The sequence below is a fragment of the Seriola dumerili genome, unplaced genomic scaffold (assembly GCF_002260705.1).
Source record: "Seriola dumerili isolate Sdu_G_001 unplaced genomic scaffold, Sdu_1.0 BDQW01000432.1, whole genome shotgun sequence".
NCBI lineage: Eukaryota > Metazoa > Chordata > Actinopteri > Carangiformes > Carangidae > Seriola > Seriola dumerili.
In genome coordinates this window covers 6,267,398-6,284,265 of record NW_019174687.1, presented here as the reverse complement: position 1 = coordinate 6,284,265, position 16,868 = coordinate 6,267,398, and the positions used below count along the sequence as shown (strand labels likewise).

General features: G+C 39.9%; 1 protein-coding gene across 6 annotated transcripts in view; it reads left to right on the top strand.

Moving 5' to 3' along the window:
* LOC111233935 (rho GTPase-activating protein 12-like) overlaps window positions 1–16,868 on the top strand; it is a 58,330-nt gene that overhangs the window by 39,605 nt on the left and 1,857 nt on the right. Inside the window, exons 3-18 of one of the 6 annotated variants that reach the window (XM_022761865.1) lie at window positions 3,450–3,719; window positions 6,092–6,298; window positions 6,808–6,888; window positions 7,739–7,867; window positions 8,107–8,169; window positions 8,696–8,770; window positions 9,500–9,561; window positions 10,144–10,225; window positions 11,828–11,929; window positions 12,338–12,436; window positions 12,873–12,975; window positions 13,686–13,805; window positions 14,585–14,683; window positions 14,962–15,039; window positions 15,209–15,343; window positions 16,192–16,297. In XM_022761865.1, coding sequence (XP_022617586.1) covers window positions 3,450–3,719; window positions 6,092–6,298; window positions 6,808–6,888; window positions 7,739–7,867; window positions 8,107–8,169; window positions 8,696–8,770; window positions 9,500–9,561; window positions 10,144–10,225; window positions 11,828–11,929; window positions 12,338–12,436; window positions 12,873–12,975; window positions 13,686–13,805; window positions 14,585–14,683; window positions 14,962–15,039; window positions 15,209–15,343; window positions 16,192–16,297 — 1,811 coding nt within the window. Of the gene's footprint in view, window positions 1–3,449; window positions 3,720–6,091; window positions 6,299–6,807; window positions 6,889–7,738; window positions 7,868–8,106; window positions 8,170–8,695; window positions 8,771–9,499; window positions 9,562–10,143; window positions 10,226–11,827; window positions 11,930–12,337; window positions 12,437–12,872; window positions 12,976–13,682; window positions 13,806–14,584; window positions 14,684–14,961; window positions 15,040–15,208; window positions 15,344–16,191; window positions 16,298–16,868 lie in introns of all 6 variants that reach the window. The other 5 variants (XM_022761860.1, XM_022761859.1, XM_022761863.1 and 2 more) reach the window with 5 other exon arrangements.

The window sequence follows — 16,868 nt, the reverse complement described above, 5'->3', positions numbered from 1 at the left end:
ACACTGTGATTTGAATGAGCTATCTGCAGCCAGTCATAGGCACAAATCAAAGCAGTGGCAAGTTTAAGATGTTTTATTGTTGCAGTTAGGAACAAACATCACACCATATTTGCTGAATTTGTCAAAATTGACCCAGGATCTAAAAGTGAACTGGGTTAAACAGCAGAATTTTATTGGACTTCAACAAAGGCTAATCTTTAGCTTTAGGTCATTGTTATTGGTGGAAGCAGCAGAATTTTAAGCGCAGGGATTGGACGTTTTGTACTGAAAGGATCACGACTTGACTCGGTTTTATGTACATTTTGACTTTTTCGCAATCAACTGGATATTTACTATATTATACTGCTCATCTTCTCCATTAATGATTCAACCGGGAGAGTTTCATGTCCATTCAAGCCTCGGAAATGCTCCAACTGTTAGTCATCTAACATTGTCTTTGTTGAAAATGAACAGGACTTTTATTTGTGTAACCCCATACACCCAAAACAATTCCCCTCTCTGTGCTATGCTGCAGTACACTGTGACACTTGTCCACCTGGCAACCTTTACTTAAAGCATAGTGTACTATCAAAGAGAGCAGCTTCCTCAGCACAACAGGTCAACCTCTTAATGTCCCACTGTGGCTCGGTGGTTTTAGAGCTCAGTATTGATTAGGTGGTCAGTCTGTTCACACCAGATGTCCCACACCAGCTGCTCAGGAATATACTGCTACTATAATGGAGTTAAGCGACGACTTGTGCATTATTAATGAGCCAGCCTGGCAGTGCAGCCTTTAGTTACATAATGAGAGCTGTTATTTGACTTAGCTCATATTGCTTCAGTCTGTGGAAGAGCATCAGCAGTTTTAGTGTTTTTTTTTAAGTTTGAGTTATACATCATCCCAATGCTGAGAAGGATTTACAACCTTGTGACCCAAACCAAAACTAATGAAATAAAAATGATCTCAGCCAAACAGTAACGCTCAGACTTGAAATCAGTTTTAAGAATCCATTTGAGGATGTCCGATATCTGTCTGCCAGCAAAGCAGTATAAAGCTTCCTGTTTATTGAGCTTCCCGCCACTTGAGTGATGTTACATTTCAGAGCAGACTTGGGAGGAAAATGTGGTTTTGTAGCTGGCACACAAGTGTTATAGAACCCAACTGGCTTTTTAAGATTTGATTGACTATATGGACTTCCCCTTTGACAGATTCATGCATGGTATCACATGTTCACTCAGTATTATACAGGAAGACCACAGACCAGTGTCACCAGGGTTGTACGCTGCATGCATTAAAAGAGACTGACGACTCAAACTCTAAATATCAAGCAGGGACGATGGCACTGATCCGCTGGAGGAGAAGTTTCCTCAGAGCATTCTCAATGCCTGAAAAGGATGATGTGTTTACAAGTTGCTCACCACCAGAGGTAATGTTTGATATATTTTTATTACTGAGCACAAGTTAACTTTTTGAGCTGCATCTTGCAGGTTTGCACATTAGCACTGCAGAGTGGTAAAAGCAGTCTTTTACTTTGGAAGTCTGACTTTCCTCAATGGCAAGTTTTCCTCTGGGCTTTCCAACCAGTGTGCCTTTCTGTCAAATGCTAGCCTCTCTAGTGGTAGAAGATATATACATTATGTATTATATATGCACTCACCACCTTAATTTTGTGATTTTGTCATGCTGTGGTTCTGTAACAGCAGACTTCTTGGGCTTCCTCTAGTCCGCTGAATATTGGATTCTCCTGGGTACCTCCAGCTGTTTGCTCGGCTACTGCATATTTCATCCCTATTGATCCCTGTGCAATAAAAACATCACAGAGCCAATGTTAGGAGGCCTCGGGGCACCGGCATTATTTATGACTCTCTTTGCCCAGTCGCTGTGCAGCCTTTGTAATACCAGCTTGAAATAATCATGACAAGCCGCCCATTGACTGGATCAGTCATGCGTCCAGGTTTTGAAGAAGGATACTCTGTCATTAGAGGCAGCATTCTGGCTGCTCTACAGCAGTGGAAATGTTGTTCAACTCACTTTTTGTTCACTTGTCAACAGGGTTGTAATTTATTAACCTGCAGTCAATGGCTTATTTCCCTCTTTATTAACTTACATTTTTTTAAAATCATGTTTGGTCACCTGACTAAGTGACTGTACAGTCGACTCTCATCTTACCAGTAACGGATAAAAACATTTGGGTTGTGGTTGGTCAGGTTTCCCATCCTGTTTAACAGGAAAATTTCTGCAGTGTTTCAGTAACTTGTCAGAGGTTTTGTTTTGCCCAGAGACCTGATTTGCAGGTCATAAATTAACAGGACCTGAAACATAATTCATGTTTTTCCTCGTGATCTGACAGGTCTGTCAGTGTCAGTCCATACTGTCTGAACAGAAATAAAAATCTAATTTGACAAGTCCAGGATTCAAGTCGATCCTTTCAAAGAGTAACAATGAACAAATAGTTGTTATAAATCTGCAATGAAGGGTTTAATTTTGAAAATATTTTGTTTATCAAAATGGTCAATGCCAAATTAGAGATGAAATTATTATCATTCAATCAAGTAGTCAATTGGCAGAAAATGAACATGATGATTTTATGATCATAATCAGTTGATTGATTGAATGCCAAACCTCTGATGGTTCCATTTTCTCAAATATGATCATATGTTTGAAGATGTTTATTTATTCTATAGACCAATTAATCAAGATATCAAAATATTTGGCAGGTTAATTGATAATGATGATAACCATTATTTGTGGACCTTCCTATCTGTAGAAGTGTAGGGAATTTATTTTGGGATGGGTCTTTTTTGTTTGTGAAAACGAATAGGCATCCACATAACTGCCATTTTGATACCCCAATATTCTAATAATATACTCGGGCCTCTATTGAAATTGTACAAAAATGATCCATATTTACACATTTCCACAGTTCCAGGGCTGTAAGGATGAGCCTGGACAAACTGTCCAGATGTTCAGGATGCATCTTGTGTGCCAGTTTTACTTCCTTATTTCTACCTGACATGGGTCCCTGCCACTCTCAGTTATATAACAACTGCGCTTACTTCCCTTGTCCTCCTCCTCGTGGGTTCAGTCTGCTCCTCTGTGGTCAACACTGGCTGTCAGCTTCAACGACAGACATTTCACAGTCATTTCTTTTACTTTCCAATGCTGCTTGCTGCTCAGCACAGACACAAAAAAGACTCTGTGATTGAGTACATGTGGAGCTCAACAGGAACATGGCATTAGCAGTGAGGGGGTGTTGAGATGGAAGCACTGAAGGTGTTTAAAGGTATTTTTGATGAAGTGTCCACCAGCTTGCATGTGCAGCTGTTGATTTACACTCTGAAAGCTGTGAATTTCTTACATCATGCTGTCCAGGAGCTTTTCCCTGATTATATAACAGACTCACTGATGACTCACAGGTCTACCTCTCTCTCTCTCTCTTTCTCTTTTTCTCTCTGTGTCCCTCCAACAGACTGTGTCTTCGTCAGGCCAGGGCCGCTCCGAGTCGCCTGTCTACACCAACCTCCAGGAGCTGAAGATCACCCAGACCAACCTGCCCCCTCTGCCCTCCGGCTCCCCCCTCCACACGCTGGGCGACTGGGAGACCTACAAAGACCAGAATGGCAGGCACTTCTACTACAACCGCTCCACCCAGGAGAGGACCTGGAAGCCGCCCCGAGCCAGGGACGCCAGCACCGGGAACTCCAGAGGAGAAAACCACAGTGCAGGAGAGAGCTCTGAGGTACAGATCATGCACTGTATAAAGAGTTCAAAGAAACACACACACACACACATGTAAACACATTACTTTAAATCAATCTTTAAAAAGAACTTCCTATGACAAAACTCTGAGTCCTAAATGAAAAAGTGCCAGTTGCTTCTTATAAAAGCAATAATAATCACACGTCACAATTGCTTTTTGTAACAATGATCAATCAAAGCAAAACAATAATTGTGTATCAAACAGGTGGTTGATTGGATGCCTGGATTGCCAGGAAGCCTATTACCAGTATATAAAAAGCAGTTAGGCTGAAAAAGCAGACTACCGTTAAAGGTACCCTTAAAGTTGAGGCAAGAAACCAGTCATCAAAATGAGGGGGAGGGGTTTCAAAATGCAACAAGAGGTCGCAGGTAGAAGCTACAGAAATAGAAAACATGGCATTTACAGGTAACACACAGGTAGCCACATTCTTTTGTGGCCTTGTGATGTTTTTTTAAACATGGAGTAGAGGTGTAGGGAGAGTCCTATTGGCGAAGTTGTTAAAGTTTTGGTCCTGATTGACGTTTCTTCACTGAAAGCCAACCTCCTCTCTGTGACTGCAAACACAGATACAATCCAGTCAGCTCATAAATATGTGAACAACAGCAGAGGAGGATATAAGAATTTGAGAAATGAGTTTACGAAGCTCGGGTCTTTGTCATTTCACACGTGAACATTTGCTCAGTCACTGCAGAAAGCAGATGTGACTGTCTATCACTTTCAGAAAGTCTCATCTGTGAACATCTGAAACAAGGATCTCATTGTTTTCAGACTGTCTGAGCAGCTATTTTGAGAGGATCTGTCTATCAGCCATTAACCCGTATTATAAAATAAAACCTCAAATTTAATCTTACTTAATTCAGAAACTTGTTTTTTTTTCAGCACCTTTATTAAGCAGAAGACACAGTTGAATTCCTCCACACTGTCGGGAGTTAAATAAAGATATTGTGCAATGCTTCGGGCATAGACCTTCATCAGGCACCAAATTCACAATGCGAATATTAGACCCACAGTCAACAACCACCAGACAAAAAGGAGCCAAATCATCAACACCTGAGACAATTACATCATTACATCAGTCATAAACAAAAACATACTAAACATGAGATAAACAATTCACTGTATGTCAAGATCCATAGAATATAAATGAAAAAAGAATAAAAATGTGAAAAAAGAGGAAAAAATACTTAAAATAGATAGGCAATCCAATAGAAAGTGTGGATTAGACAACTGAAAAACTGAAAGTATTTCCATGTACAAAACAGATGAACAGGTGAGGGTTGGCCAAAATGACCTGGCTTTGCAAAAATGTCATCTCTCTGAGCTCAAACTGGTTTTCACAAGAGTAGAATTTACAATAACTCACACACACACTTGCATACACTCAGACAGTGTTAAAGCATAATGAGTCAGAGACATTAATTACTGAATATTATTAGATATCAAATAGATAACAACACAGCATAAAAGCCAGAAGTCATTTCACATTGTGTCTTCCTCATGATTAACAACGGTGTGCATGTAGACAGAGTGAGACGTCTGCATAATTGTTCTTTTGGCGATGACCGGTTGTGATGGGAGAACTCAATGTTTTGTTTAGTTTTCTTCCTGACATGCAGCTTTATTAGACATCAACACCAGAATAATTCGTTCTTGAAAAACTGTGATTAAAAAAAACCACATGCAGACTTCTTTCATTTGGAAGATTCACATGTAAACACTGACTATTATGACAATGTAACTGATTATATTTGTGGTCAACTCTCTCTCTCTCTCTCTCTCTCTCTCTCTCTCTCACACGCACACACGCGCACATACACACGCACACACTCTCACACACACACACACACACTCTCACACTCTCTCTTACACACTCTCTCACACACTCTCACACACACACACACACACACACACACACACACACACACACGCACACACTCTCTCACACACACACACACACACACACACACACTCTCTCTCTCTCTCTCTCTCTCTCTCTCTCTCTCTCTGACATAACCAGCCTGAATAATTTGGAAGTCATCTCTGATTTTGAGTCAGCCTCTGCTTCTTTAAATGGCTGTACCACACTGCCACCTACAGGTGAAAAGCTGCTACCGTCACTGCAGCAGCCACCTCTAGATTTACACCATAACATAACATCCAAAAAGAAGCATGAACAGTGGTGATTGTTTTACTCTGATGGGTTTTCTGGTTTTGTCTGTGCTGTGTTAAACTGTCGGACAGTTTCTCATGATTTATTGGTTGTGGGCGCATGTCTGTCTTTTCTCCTCTGTAACTCCATGGTGAAAGATTCCCTCTCTTTTGTCTCTCTTTCATTTTTATTCTAATGGTAGACCACTCCTCTCTCGCTCTCGCCGTCTTTCCTTCCATTCCTCTCGCTCTCCATTGGTCGACTTCAGCCTCTGTCGTCGGAGGACAACTGCTTCAGTACCTACTCTAGCCAGTCAGACAGTCAGTATGGCTCGCCGCCGCGTGGTTGGTCGGAGGAGATGGACGAGCACGGCCACACGTTGTACGTCAGCGACTATACTAACGAGAAGGTACCGACTGCACAGGGCTGATCTGCTGTCTCTTTACTGTGGTGGTTTCTGGGGATGCATGGGGGAATGGATTTTGGGTTGATTTATGGTGATTTTCTACCTGTATTGCGGAACGGAAATGTTATCTCCACACTGACTAGGCCAGGTTGTAACACCACAGCATGAGAGTGACTACTCACCCCTACGAGAGAAAGGATGTAAATACTGAACTGTTCATTTTCTCTCACAAGGCAAAGCAATTTCCTCATTATCTAGAAATAGTTTTAATCAGAATAATTACAGAGGCATGTCCACAGAAATGGATTTATTGAATAAATTCAAATTAAAGTGACATAATTTACATGTGGCGTGTGTGTGTGTGTGTGTGTGTGTGTGTGTGTGTGTGTGTGTGTGTGTGTGTGTGTGTGTGGTGTGTGTTGTCGTGTGGTGTGTGTGTGCTGTGTGTGTGTGTGGTGTGTGTGTGTGTGTGTGTGCTGTAGCGTGGCGCTGCCACGGCTCTCGCACACCAGTGGTTAAAACACGTGGATGACCAGGGCAGGCCTTATTACTACAGTGCAGACGGCTCCAGGTCAGAGTGGGAGCTGCCAAAGGTAAGACTCTGTAGCAGTCCTTACAGTTTATCAGACAGATGAAAGGAAATGCTCAAAGTGACTGGACTGACTGTACTCAGAGATAATATGGTGTGAAATCTATATACTCATGCTCCGTTATCAACCTGGCTGTGTTACAATGGGAGGTGAGATCAGAGGGGCTGCAACTAATGATTGTTTTCATAAATTATGATAAAAGGACTTGCACTTATATAGCGCTTTTCTAGTCTTACTGACCCCTCAAAGCGCTTTACAATACTTGCGACATTCACCCATTCACTCACACATTCATACACCGACGGAACAGCCATCAGGGGCAAAGTGGGGTTCAGTATCTTGCCCAAGGATACTTTGACACACAGACTGGAGGAGCCGGGGACCGAACCACCGAATAAATCAGTTATTTCCTCATTTATCTATTAGTTGTTTAGCGCAAAAATGTGAATTTTTGGTATTTTTGCTTGATAAATTACTGAAATGATTAACTGATTATCAGTTGTTGACAGTTTTTTTTAAAGAATCAAAGTGCTAAGTTAGTTGAATTAGTTTTAGCACTGAAATGCATTATTCTGAAGATGAAGCTGCTCTAGTGTGATTTGTCACTTTTTGCAGAAAGTCGTGTAAATATGTAACATTAGTCCACAAATGTCTATTAATGGGAACTTTTCAGATGAATTTTTAATTGTAACATTGTGCAAACATAGGCAAGGATAAGGCACACTTGATCAGTTTTAAGTGAGAATGGATACTTGCCATATTCCGGTAAAAAGCCATGTGTGAAAATTCTCATTTTGTAAAATTAAAAGTATTGTATATTGATGCCGTATGATTCCTCGTTCCCTCCCGCCAGTACAACCTCTCCCCTCCACAGCCGTCCGGAGATGCTCCAAAAAGTCGCAGTCTGGACAGGAAACACATGGAGCCCATCGTCCTAACCAAATGGAGACACAGCGCCTATGTCCAAGAGCCCAATGACAAGGTCTGACACCCAAATCTGCAAAGCACAGACTAAAGACTGGTCCACTGTTCAATACTTTATTTCTCTACTAGCAAAAAAAACAAACAAAAAAAAACACCAAAAAGTACATTTTACAATCCACCTGCCAGTTGTGCTTAATGATTCCTATTTCACAGAATTAGTTTGTTGCAGGTGCAGCTGTTCTCTGTTGTGTTCGTTGGTCAGTGCAGAGTTTCAGTTGTAGACTTGTTTCTTTGCAGCGGCTGTCAAAAAAAAGGCGTTTCCGCGCATTCTCCACCCGCCTACACCCGTACAAACACAAAGTCAGTAGTCTGTCGGACCAACTAATCAGAGCCTTGTCCCTTAAATCCAAGCAGACAATCAGCTTGCATGAATATAATCACACAACAGCAGCACTAATTACATTACTGTCTCCAGGTCAAAATCATCTTTTATCTCACATGATTCACTGAGTTGATTGAGTTGAGTTCATTTAAATCATTTCACTAAGAAATTCAGTCAAAAAGTCAATTATTAACTTAATGAGCTTAAACTTTCAAGTGTTTGACCACAAAAATGATTTATTTTCAAATAATACTCATGATACTAAAAATGAAAAAGTTTGTAGGTGCATGAGCATTCTGGGAAATATTCTACTTATATCCACATCTAATTGATAATTCTTTCGTGCCTCCTGGTCATCATGCAGGTACTTGACACACCTTATGCATTATAATCTCACCGCTAATTGCCATCTTCTTAACCTCACATCATCTTCTCATTAACCTTCTGTTGTTATCCCATATGACAGTGTTTTTTTTTTTCTCTTCATCCCTGTCTCCTCACTAGGATGCTCCTCTGAGCCCCAAGCCCCCCTCTCCTGACTCTGACTCCTGCCCTTCGTCTCCCAAGCCCCCCGCCTCTGTTAGTACTCACCCCTGCTATAACCTCGCCTCCTCACCTCGCCTCAGCCTGCAGGAGTTTAACTTGTTCTGAGATTGTGAGCAGTGGCACATGTTGCAGCTCACTGCAGGGTTCCTCCACAGGTCTGGAAAATGTGGAAATAATTAGAGGAAAGTCGAGAGTTACAGCAGACAACAAAGCTGCAGCAAGAAAATTTGAACTTGAACCTGTGTAGAAACACTGTGCTAATAGGTCCTTAGGCGTATTGCTTGGGTTTGTTTAAATTATACACTTTTTGTAGTCAATAGACATTAAAATATTTTTGGGGTTTGCTCCTGGTTCTGTTTCCCAAAACTTTGCTTCTTAATCTGAAAAGGCAACAGATCACTGGCTCAATGCTGCAGGAGCTTTGCCAAGAATCCAAAGCCTTTTCTCATGTGTTTTACTCTGATGTCTCTTTACACTCTCTCTCGCTCTCTCTCATGTTTAGTCTCTTGCCTTTCCTGAGCGGGAATAATGACAACAGTCTGTTTTTCCTCCAAACTTAAAGCTGCAATTGTTCTGGTGGCGGTGTATTTTTTGCGGTGGCGGTGTTTTACAATTGATTGACACATGCTTATTGTTTACCAATATGTAGTTTTGACAGCAGCTTTCTCCTCTGTGATCCTGCAGTGGTTGTCAGTCATAGTTTGTGTGATGGATGTGTCTGTAAAATGATGCTGCTTTAATGCTTGTTTTTTTTCTCTCCAGCCGTCTGAAAAGTGTGGGGTTCTGAATGTGACAAAAATCACTGAGAACGGCAAGAAAGTACGGTGAGTAGCTCTGACGCTTTAGTTAACTCTAGTCCAGTGTAATAATCCTGCGTCACGTGGACGTTAGTTTTGCTTGAAGCTCATTTTAATCGTTTAGTACTTTTTTAAACATCCTCATTTTGGTTCCAGTTATAAACACTTGGTTTATTCTTTATCAAAATTAATAGATTTTCTTTAGCATTAACGACCATTTAGAGGGATGTTTTTTAAATTTCACAGATACACTCTTGAGTACAGTTGTGCAGCCTTTAGTCGCTGTGCCAGTGTGATCCTAAAGTTTCAGGACGGATACCAAATTATTCTTTGTTGTAAATACAGTTAACTTCTCAAATGCATAAATGTTACATCTTAACACAAAGAAATGTACAAGAACTTTGTCCAAATTATTAAATTATTCAAATATGTCATCAAAGAATAAATGAACAGTAAGAGTCTGACCAGGCATTTGATGCAGCTTTCAGTACTTGACTGTTTTTGGTAGCTCAGACTCAAATTATAACCTGCTCTATTGCTGAACAAACACACAGAAAACTATACATTTACTTTCCACACTCAAGAGTTTTTATCAACTATCTGTTGCAGGAAGAACTGGACTTCTTCCTGGACAGTCCTCCAAGGATCCACGTTGCTGTTTGCCAAAGGACAAGGAGGTGGAACCAGCTGGGTGAGTGACAGAAACATTTTTCTTTTCTCTTTTCAAGAAAAGTTATGTCTCATCAAGTCAGTAATTCTGTGGTGTTGCTGTCTAGACAAAGGTACATACAATAGACTATTGTTATCAATCATTCAGGGCCGTTGAACAGAGGGCGAGGACGAGTCTGTTATCTCTGTGTAGTTATTGTTGCTGCTGCTCTTTTATGTTAAAAGGCCTCCTCCATTGAGTTCAAACCAAAAGGAAAGTCTGATTATCTGAGCCCGTCTAAAAGAGGCTGCTGCCTTTTTTATTCTGCAGGATTCAGTTTTTATGCCCTCTATGATTTGTCAATGCAGCACCTAAAGTTTTTGAGTAATTTGTTAGGTCACTAGAGGGAAGTTGGGGTTGAACTTTCTCCTTCCCGGATGTTTCCTTTCCCTTCTCTTTCCATGCCTCCATCTCTTTACCTTTGGCTTCACCCCCCTCCCCTCCCATCTTCCTTTTCTTCGTCCCCCTCCATCCCTCAATGCAGCCATTCTACCACAGTGGCTCCCTCCCTGAATTTCTCCTGTCACTGTTGAGTAGCTGGAGACCGTCTGCTAAGAAACGTCCTGCTGTCTCCTATGGCTGCTCAGGGCTCGACCGTGCCTCCTCTGTATGTGCTTCCTCCTTCCTTCTGTGTGCTTCTCTCTCTCTCCTCCTCTGCACGACATCTCCGTCCTGTCTGTCATGCTCTGACCCCAACCCCTCTGTGTTATCAGTCACTAGCATCAGGCAAAGACTGGGGACAATAAACAGTAATAAGTATTTTACATTATAGGCATTTGGCTAATGTTTTTGCCCCAGAAGTCAGGATGGAGTTCATGAAACACCTTTATCAGACAGTTGTTTCCTTGTTCTAAGTTGTAAAGTTCAGCCTTCAGATGGAGGTCTGCTGTCATGCTTTCTGATTACACGGACAGAGCATGACACACAGGAAGGATTACTTTCATTTTTTACTTGCATGTGTGTTGGCTGATAGAGCAAAACTGAACAGACTCCTTTAGTCTTTTAGAGTCTGCAAAGTTTTTTGTTTTTTTTTCCTGCAGTTAATGAGCTCTCAAGGTAAAAGAAATGGTAATGAGGTTTGGTTGTGTAACTGGGTCATTTTTCTTCACCTTGAGATCTTAACTCCAGCATGCATACACATTCAAAGAGGTAGATTTCAAATAATTTATTGGAATTACCTTTTATTTCAATTCTGAATTAAACATATGCATATACACTCAGTTGTCAGTTTATTAGGACCTTGGAGCCTTCATGCACGCCGATTTACTGCAGAACTGTTGTATTAGTTTTAGCTAGGTGTAATAAACCAGCTGAGTGTATATATGGAACATAAACATGTCTTTTAGTTAGTTTTCTTCATTATCCTTTCATAAATTCCTTCTGTGTCTGTGTCAGTTGTTAAGACTAATACAACTACAAGACAGTTAAGGGCAGACAGCCAACAGGATAGTCCTCCACAATAGCAGAGCATTTAACAGAGTGGTGAAAGCTGAAAAGAGTTGTACTGGAAGGTATATCTATATATGAGCAGGTCCTTTGTGTGTTAATCTGCCTCCTTTTGATTCTTTTCTTGTTTCTGTCTAGTTTGGAGGCGGTCAGTCCAAACCTGAGTTCACTGTAGATCTGAGGGGCGGCTCGGTGGAATGGGCCTCCAAGGACAAATCCAGCAAGAAGCACGTTATAGAGGTGGGGCAGAGCTCACATCAAGATTATGTGCTCTTCAGTCTTTTGCTTGTTTTGAATCAGCTTTTCTGTTGTTTTTTTTAATAATATCTTATAATTTAATAGCTTGAAAGCCCTGAAAGGTCTTAAAAACAAACAAAACAATCTTTCAAATGTAGTCTCAGAAATTTTCTTTATACATTTTTGCTCGTTTTTCATTCCAAAACTCTAAAGATTAAATTTGTTTCGGCTTCCAGCAACACAACAAAATTATCATATTTTGGATGTAGATATGTAAAAATGACGGATACTTTTAATTCCTGCCACTGAAACACTTCATGAGCCCACATACACAGAGAATACATAAAGAAAAAAAGCAATAAAGATGATTTAAAAAATACAACATCCTTTGTGTCTCTCTCCTGGTTGCAGCTGAAGACTCGACAGGGCACAGAGCTGCTAATCCAGTCAGAAAATGACGGTGTCATCAATGACTGGTACCGAGCGCTGCAGGACACCATCAGCACCCATGTGAGTACCAACACTCACAGAATTTGTATTAGTTTAGGAACCAAAGGTCTGCAACAAAAGCATTTGTCGTGCAGCATGGAACAACATGTCAGTCAAAGTAGGGTTTGAGAGAGTGACTTAAATAACCACCCTAATAAAACACCATGCATAAAATTATTCATTCATGAAAAAGCCAAAACATTCAACTCACTATTAAAATAAACACCAAATTGAAACAGAAATAAAATCAAAAAACAACATAAAAATGACAATAAATAAGCCTGGGAGTTAACTTGCTGTTTGTTTCAAAGGTTGAATCAGTTTGGTTTCACTTGTAATCAAAATATTAAGTTTATTGTTTCCATGAGAGTCCGAAGGTGCAGCAGATAGAGGCTTTTACAACCACTGTCTTATTTCCGTGTGTGTGTGTGTGTGTGTGTGTGTGTGTGTGTCTTAGGCCTGGGAGTCTGACGAGGCCATTGAAGAGGACATGCCTGATTCGCCTGGTTTTGACAAACATGACAAGGATAAAGAACACAGAGACTCAAAGAAAAGCAGAGGTGTGTGTGCTGGTTGATGGTGTTTAACGGGGCTGTATTACCTATCTCAACTGTTTGGTAACCATGGTTATTAGGGTTGGCGGCTGATTTGGGCAAAAGTTTTTTTTGTTTGTTTTTTTGTTTTTTTGCAAAAGGAGATTTTCAGAGTGAAAATGGCTGACATAGCAAAAAAAATACTTCAATGAGATGAGATGGGAAAAGTAGCCAGTCAGTTGGTAGACAACAGATAAAAGTTAGATTGAGTATTTAGGATTTCCTAACCTGAGATAAGAATGGATAGCTAAAGTTAGTTAGGATTTGCTTGTGTAATACTCTTCCTGTCTTAACTGAAGACTTACGATAGGAAGTTTCTGTAAGCACATACCATTTTGGGAAAAAGTGAAATACGACATCAACATTTTGGAGAAACTGATAATAAATCTTGAAAGGTCAAAGCTTAAAGTGAATGAATTGGAAAAAAAAGCAAATATGATAGCAGGACTTATCTAAAAAGAAGAAAACTGAACGGGATACTAATCAAAGCATCAAGTACAAAAACAACTAGAGGAGTTATCTGTGTTTGGCTCAGCATGTTGACAGCCTCATTACCTGTCGTATAAAACAACTGCTTATCAGTTTCATTGCTCCAAAACATCGAGCGGCCGTCATGGCGATCAGTGTTCTCGTACGAGTGCTGGACAACACCATCCTGTCTCATCTCTCCTCAGCAGCCATGAAGACGTCCACCAGCATGGACGCCTCCGACAACAAAAAGACCAGACACAAGCTGAAGAAGTTCCTCACCCGCCGCCCGACCCTGCAGGCTGTCAGAGACAAGGGCTACATCAAAGGTAACGGAGACAAACACAAACTTCTCTCACATCTGAAACACGCACATGGTGTCCCAGCAGCCAACTTTTTACAAATGGATCATCACATTGTATTGCAGTTTCATACATTCATTGGATTAGCTGGTGGGAAAAATCATTATGTAATTTTCCAGTGGAGATCATGAATTCAAATTTGGTGATTTTGAATTTTACTGAACTGAAGGTAGATCATTTATGGGTTGAGAGCTAAGTCAACCATTTAAAAACTATTTAAAAATGAAATGTGGAGATGATTGTCACACATGTGCAAACTGAGCTTTTGTTTCCTTATCTTAAGAAAATTTGACTTTTTGGTGAAACATTCTTTAACTGGACAGTGTCAACTATCAAATCAGGAAGTTGGACATCCCTTAAATCACAGAAACAGTCCAAGTAGTTAGTTTTGAATAGTAAAGTCTCTGCATTAGGTCACTTTCCACATGCTTTACATCATACAATACTTTCTGTTGGAAAAATTAGTGCTGTATCTTAAAATAGATCATGTCGCTCTGACCTTACTGACATCCTGTTCTTCTTTGTATCATCAAACTTTCATAATGAGAATAAACTTCTATATGTATTGCATCAAGCTTTTAGCCCACATGATTTTTAAAAGGCACACAGGTAGAAAACCTTCATCTTTATAAAAGAAATAAGGCACAGGGAGTTTTTGGAAGCGTGAGTGTTGACAAAACACTCACTGCTGACTCAGGACTTTGGACTTTTTTTGTGACTTTGTTTTTGTCATCATGTGTCTTCAGATCAGGTGTTTGGCTGCAGTCTGTCCAGTCTGTGTCACAGGGAGAACAGCTCTGTGCCAGGCTTTGTAAAGATGTGCATCGACCATGTGGAGAACAGTGGTGAGTTTGGATTTAAGTCACTTTACCAGAGCTGAGTTAAGAGGAAGTGATACTGGTTTATTTTAGTAAAAAAGGATGGCGTTTACTGCCACTTGATAACAACAGGTAATATCAGATATCACTCACTGTAAAGTAGTAGAGTAGTAAAAATACTTGACTGTGTCTGAAAGCATATAGTACTGCCTTGTGTTGGATGATTCAAAGCAAATAAAATCAAAACATAAGAATAATTTATAGATATTACTGAACAGGTATTTTCCTCCCATCATCCCCTGCAGGTCTGTGTGTAGACGGGCTGTACAGAGTTAGTGGAAACCTGGCTGTCATACAGAAACTACGCTTTGCTGTCAATCATGGTGAGTCACATCATTTCTCCATTATTCAGGAGAAAATAATAATAAAAGACTGAAAGGTTATTAGAAATATTCTTAGGTGAATTTCTTAGGTGATAGTTTCTTTTTGATATGTAAAGTGTTATAAGAGTCTGTGGACTACTCTTTGACTGGAAGGTTTGTTTATGTCCAGATGAGAAGGTGAACCTGGCAGACGGGAAGTGGGAGGACATCCATGTGACCACCGGAGCTTTAAAGATGTACTTCAGAGAGCTGCCCGAGCCTCTCTTCACCTACGCTCTCTTCCATGACTTTGTCAGCGCCATCAGTACGTGCTGCGTATAGCTGTGGCGCACACATACCTTTATTTATTCATGCATTCCCTCAGTGTGAACTTAATGCACTTTCTGTGTTACTAAGTATGTTGTCAGTGGAAGCCTCTTTATGTCAAAAGCAAGACTGTGCCTGGAAATTTACTGCTGCAAAACCCGAAACCAACGATTTATTGATCTTCTTCCTTCAGACCTCAGTTCAAAGTGTTTTTTTCCAGGAGCTTCTTATGGAGAACTTTTTGTTTCACTGATTTTTGCTGACTCAAAGAATTTAAACTGAATGCAGAGAGATATTAATTAATGAAACAATTGATTTGAACTTTTCTTCTTCTTTCTTCATTCAGTCAATCAGTCAAACTTTATTTATAAAGCACTTTTCATACAGGTTACTGCAGTTCAAAGTGCTTCACAGATGACTGATAAGCTAAATAGAAAAGAACAAATCAAGTAAGAAAGCTGACAATGAGATGCAATAGAATAGATTTCAAAAGCTATAATAACATTAGCAAACAAAAAAGCATAAGAAAATGAATAGAAGAACAGATAAAATAGAATAAAATACAATATATAAATACAATGATATCTTTTTTATATCTAAAATCTTTTTTATTGTCCTGTTGAAAAATGAAATGAAATTACTTTGCTTGGAAACTTAGAAAACACTTACATTATGAAATAGTACCAGTAAGGTAGTCAGGGAAAAGTGATCCCATAGACCTCTAACATCAAGGTTCACTTTACCCGACTTTGTATCAGTGAAATAGTAAAAGACTGTTGCACATCACTCAGTGACCGGTCAGGTTGTTCACTCAGACTTTAATATACTTTGTTTTTTGTTCTGCAGAGATACCAGACTACAAGCAGAGAGTCCACTCCATCAAAGAGCTGGTCCGACAGCTGCCCAATACCAACCATGACACTATGCAGGTCCTCTTCAAACACCTCAGGAAGTAAGAAAAATTGATCCACCTCCCAAAACAGAAGTTAAAGCTTAAGAATTCTACAACAGAATCACAATGGATAAGAACTGCTCTCTACACATGGAAACAATGAATATAAGAAACAGGGATTTAGGGCTTCAACTTTCAGGTTATTTTTTCACTTGATTAATCTCTCGTCCAATCACACATTTCCCAGAGGCCACACTCTAAAACCCAAAGATATTTAATTTACAATGATACAAAACAGAGAAAAGCAGTAAATCCTCACATCAAAGAGTCTGAAACCAGAGAAACTTTAACACTTTTGGTCTGATAAATGGCTTAAATGATTCATTGATTATCAAAATACTTCTTTTGTCAATCAAACAATTGATTAATCAACTAATCGTTTACCACTACAGAGATTACAATGAGATTGCTACGTAAATCATTACTCTACATTTTTATGCCCCGAGGGAATTTCTTCAAACATTCAGACACTTAGACTCAAGGATGAACTGATTCGATTTTGGTGGTTAGAGGTCAAAGGTCACTGTGACCTTACAGGTTCCGTGAACTTAACTCAAGAATTAATTTTCTT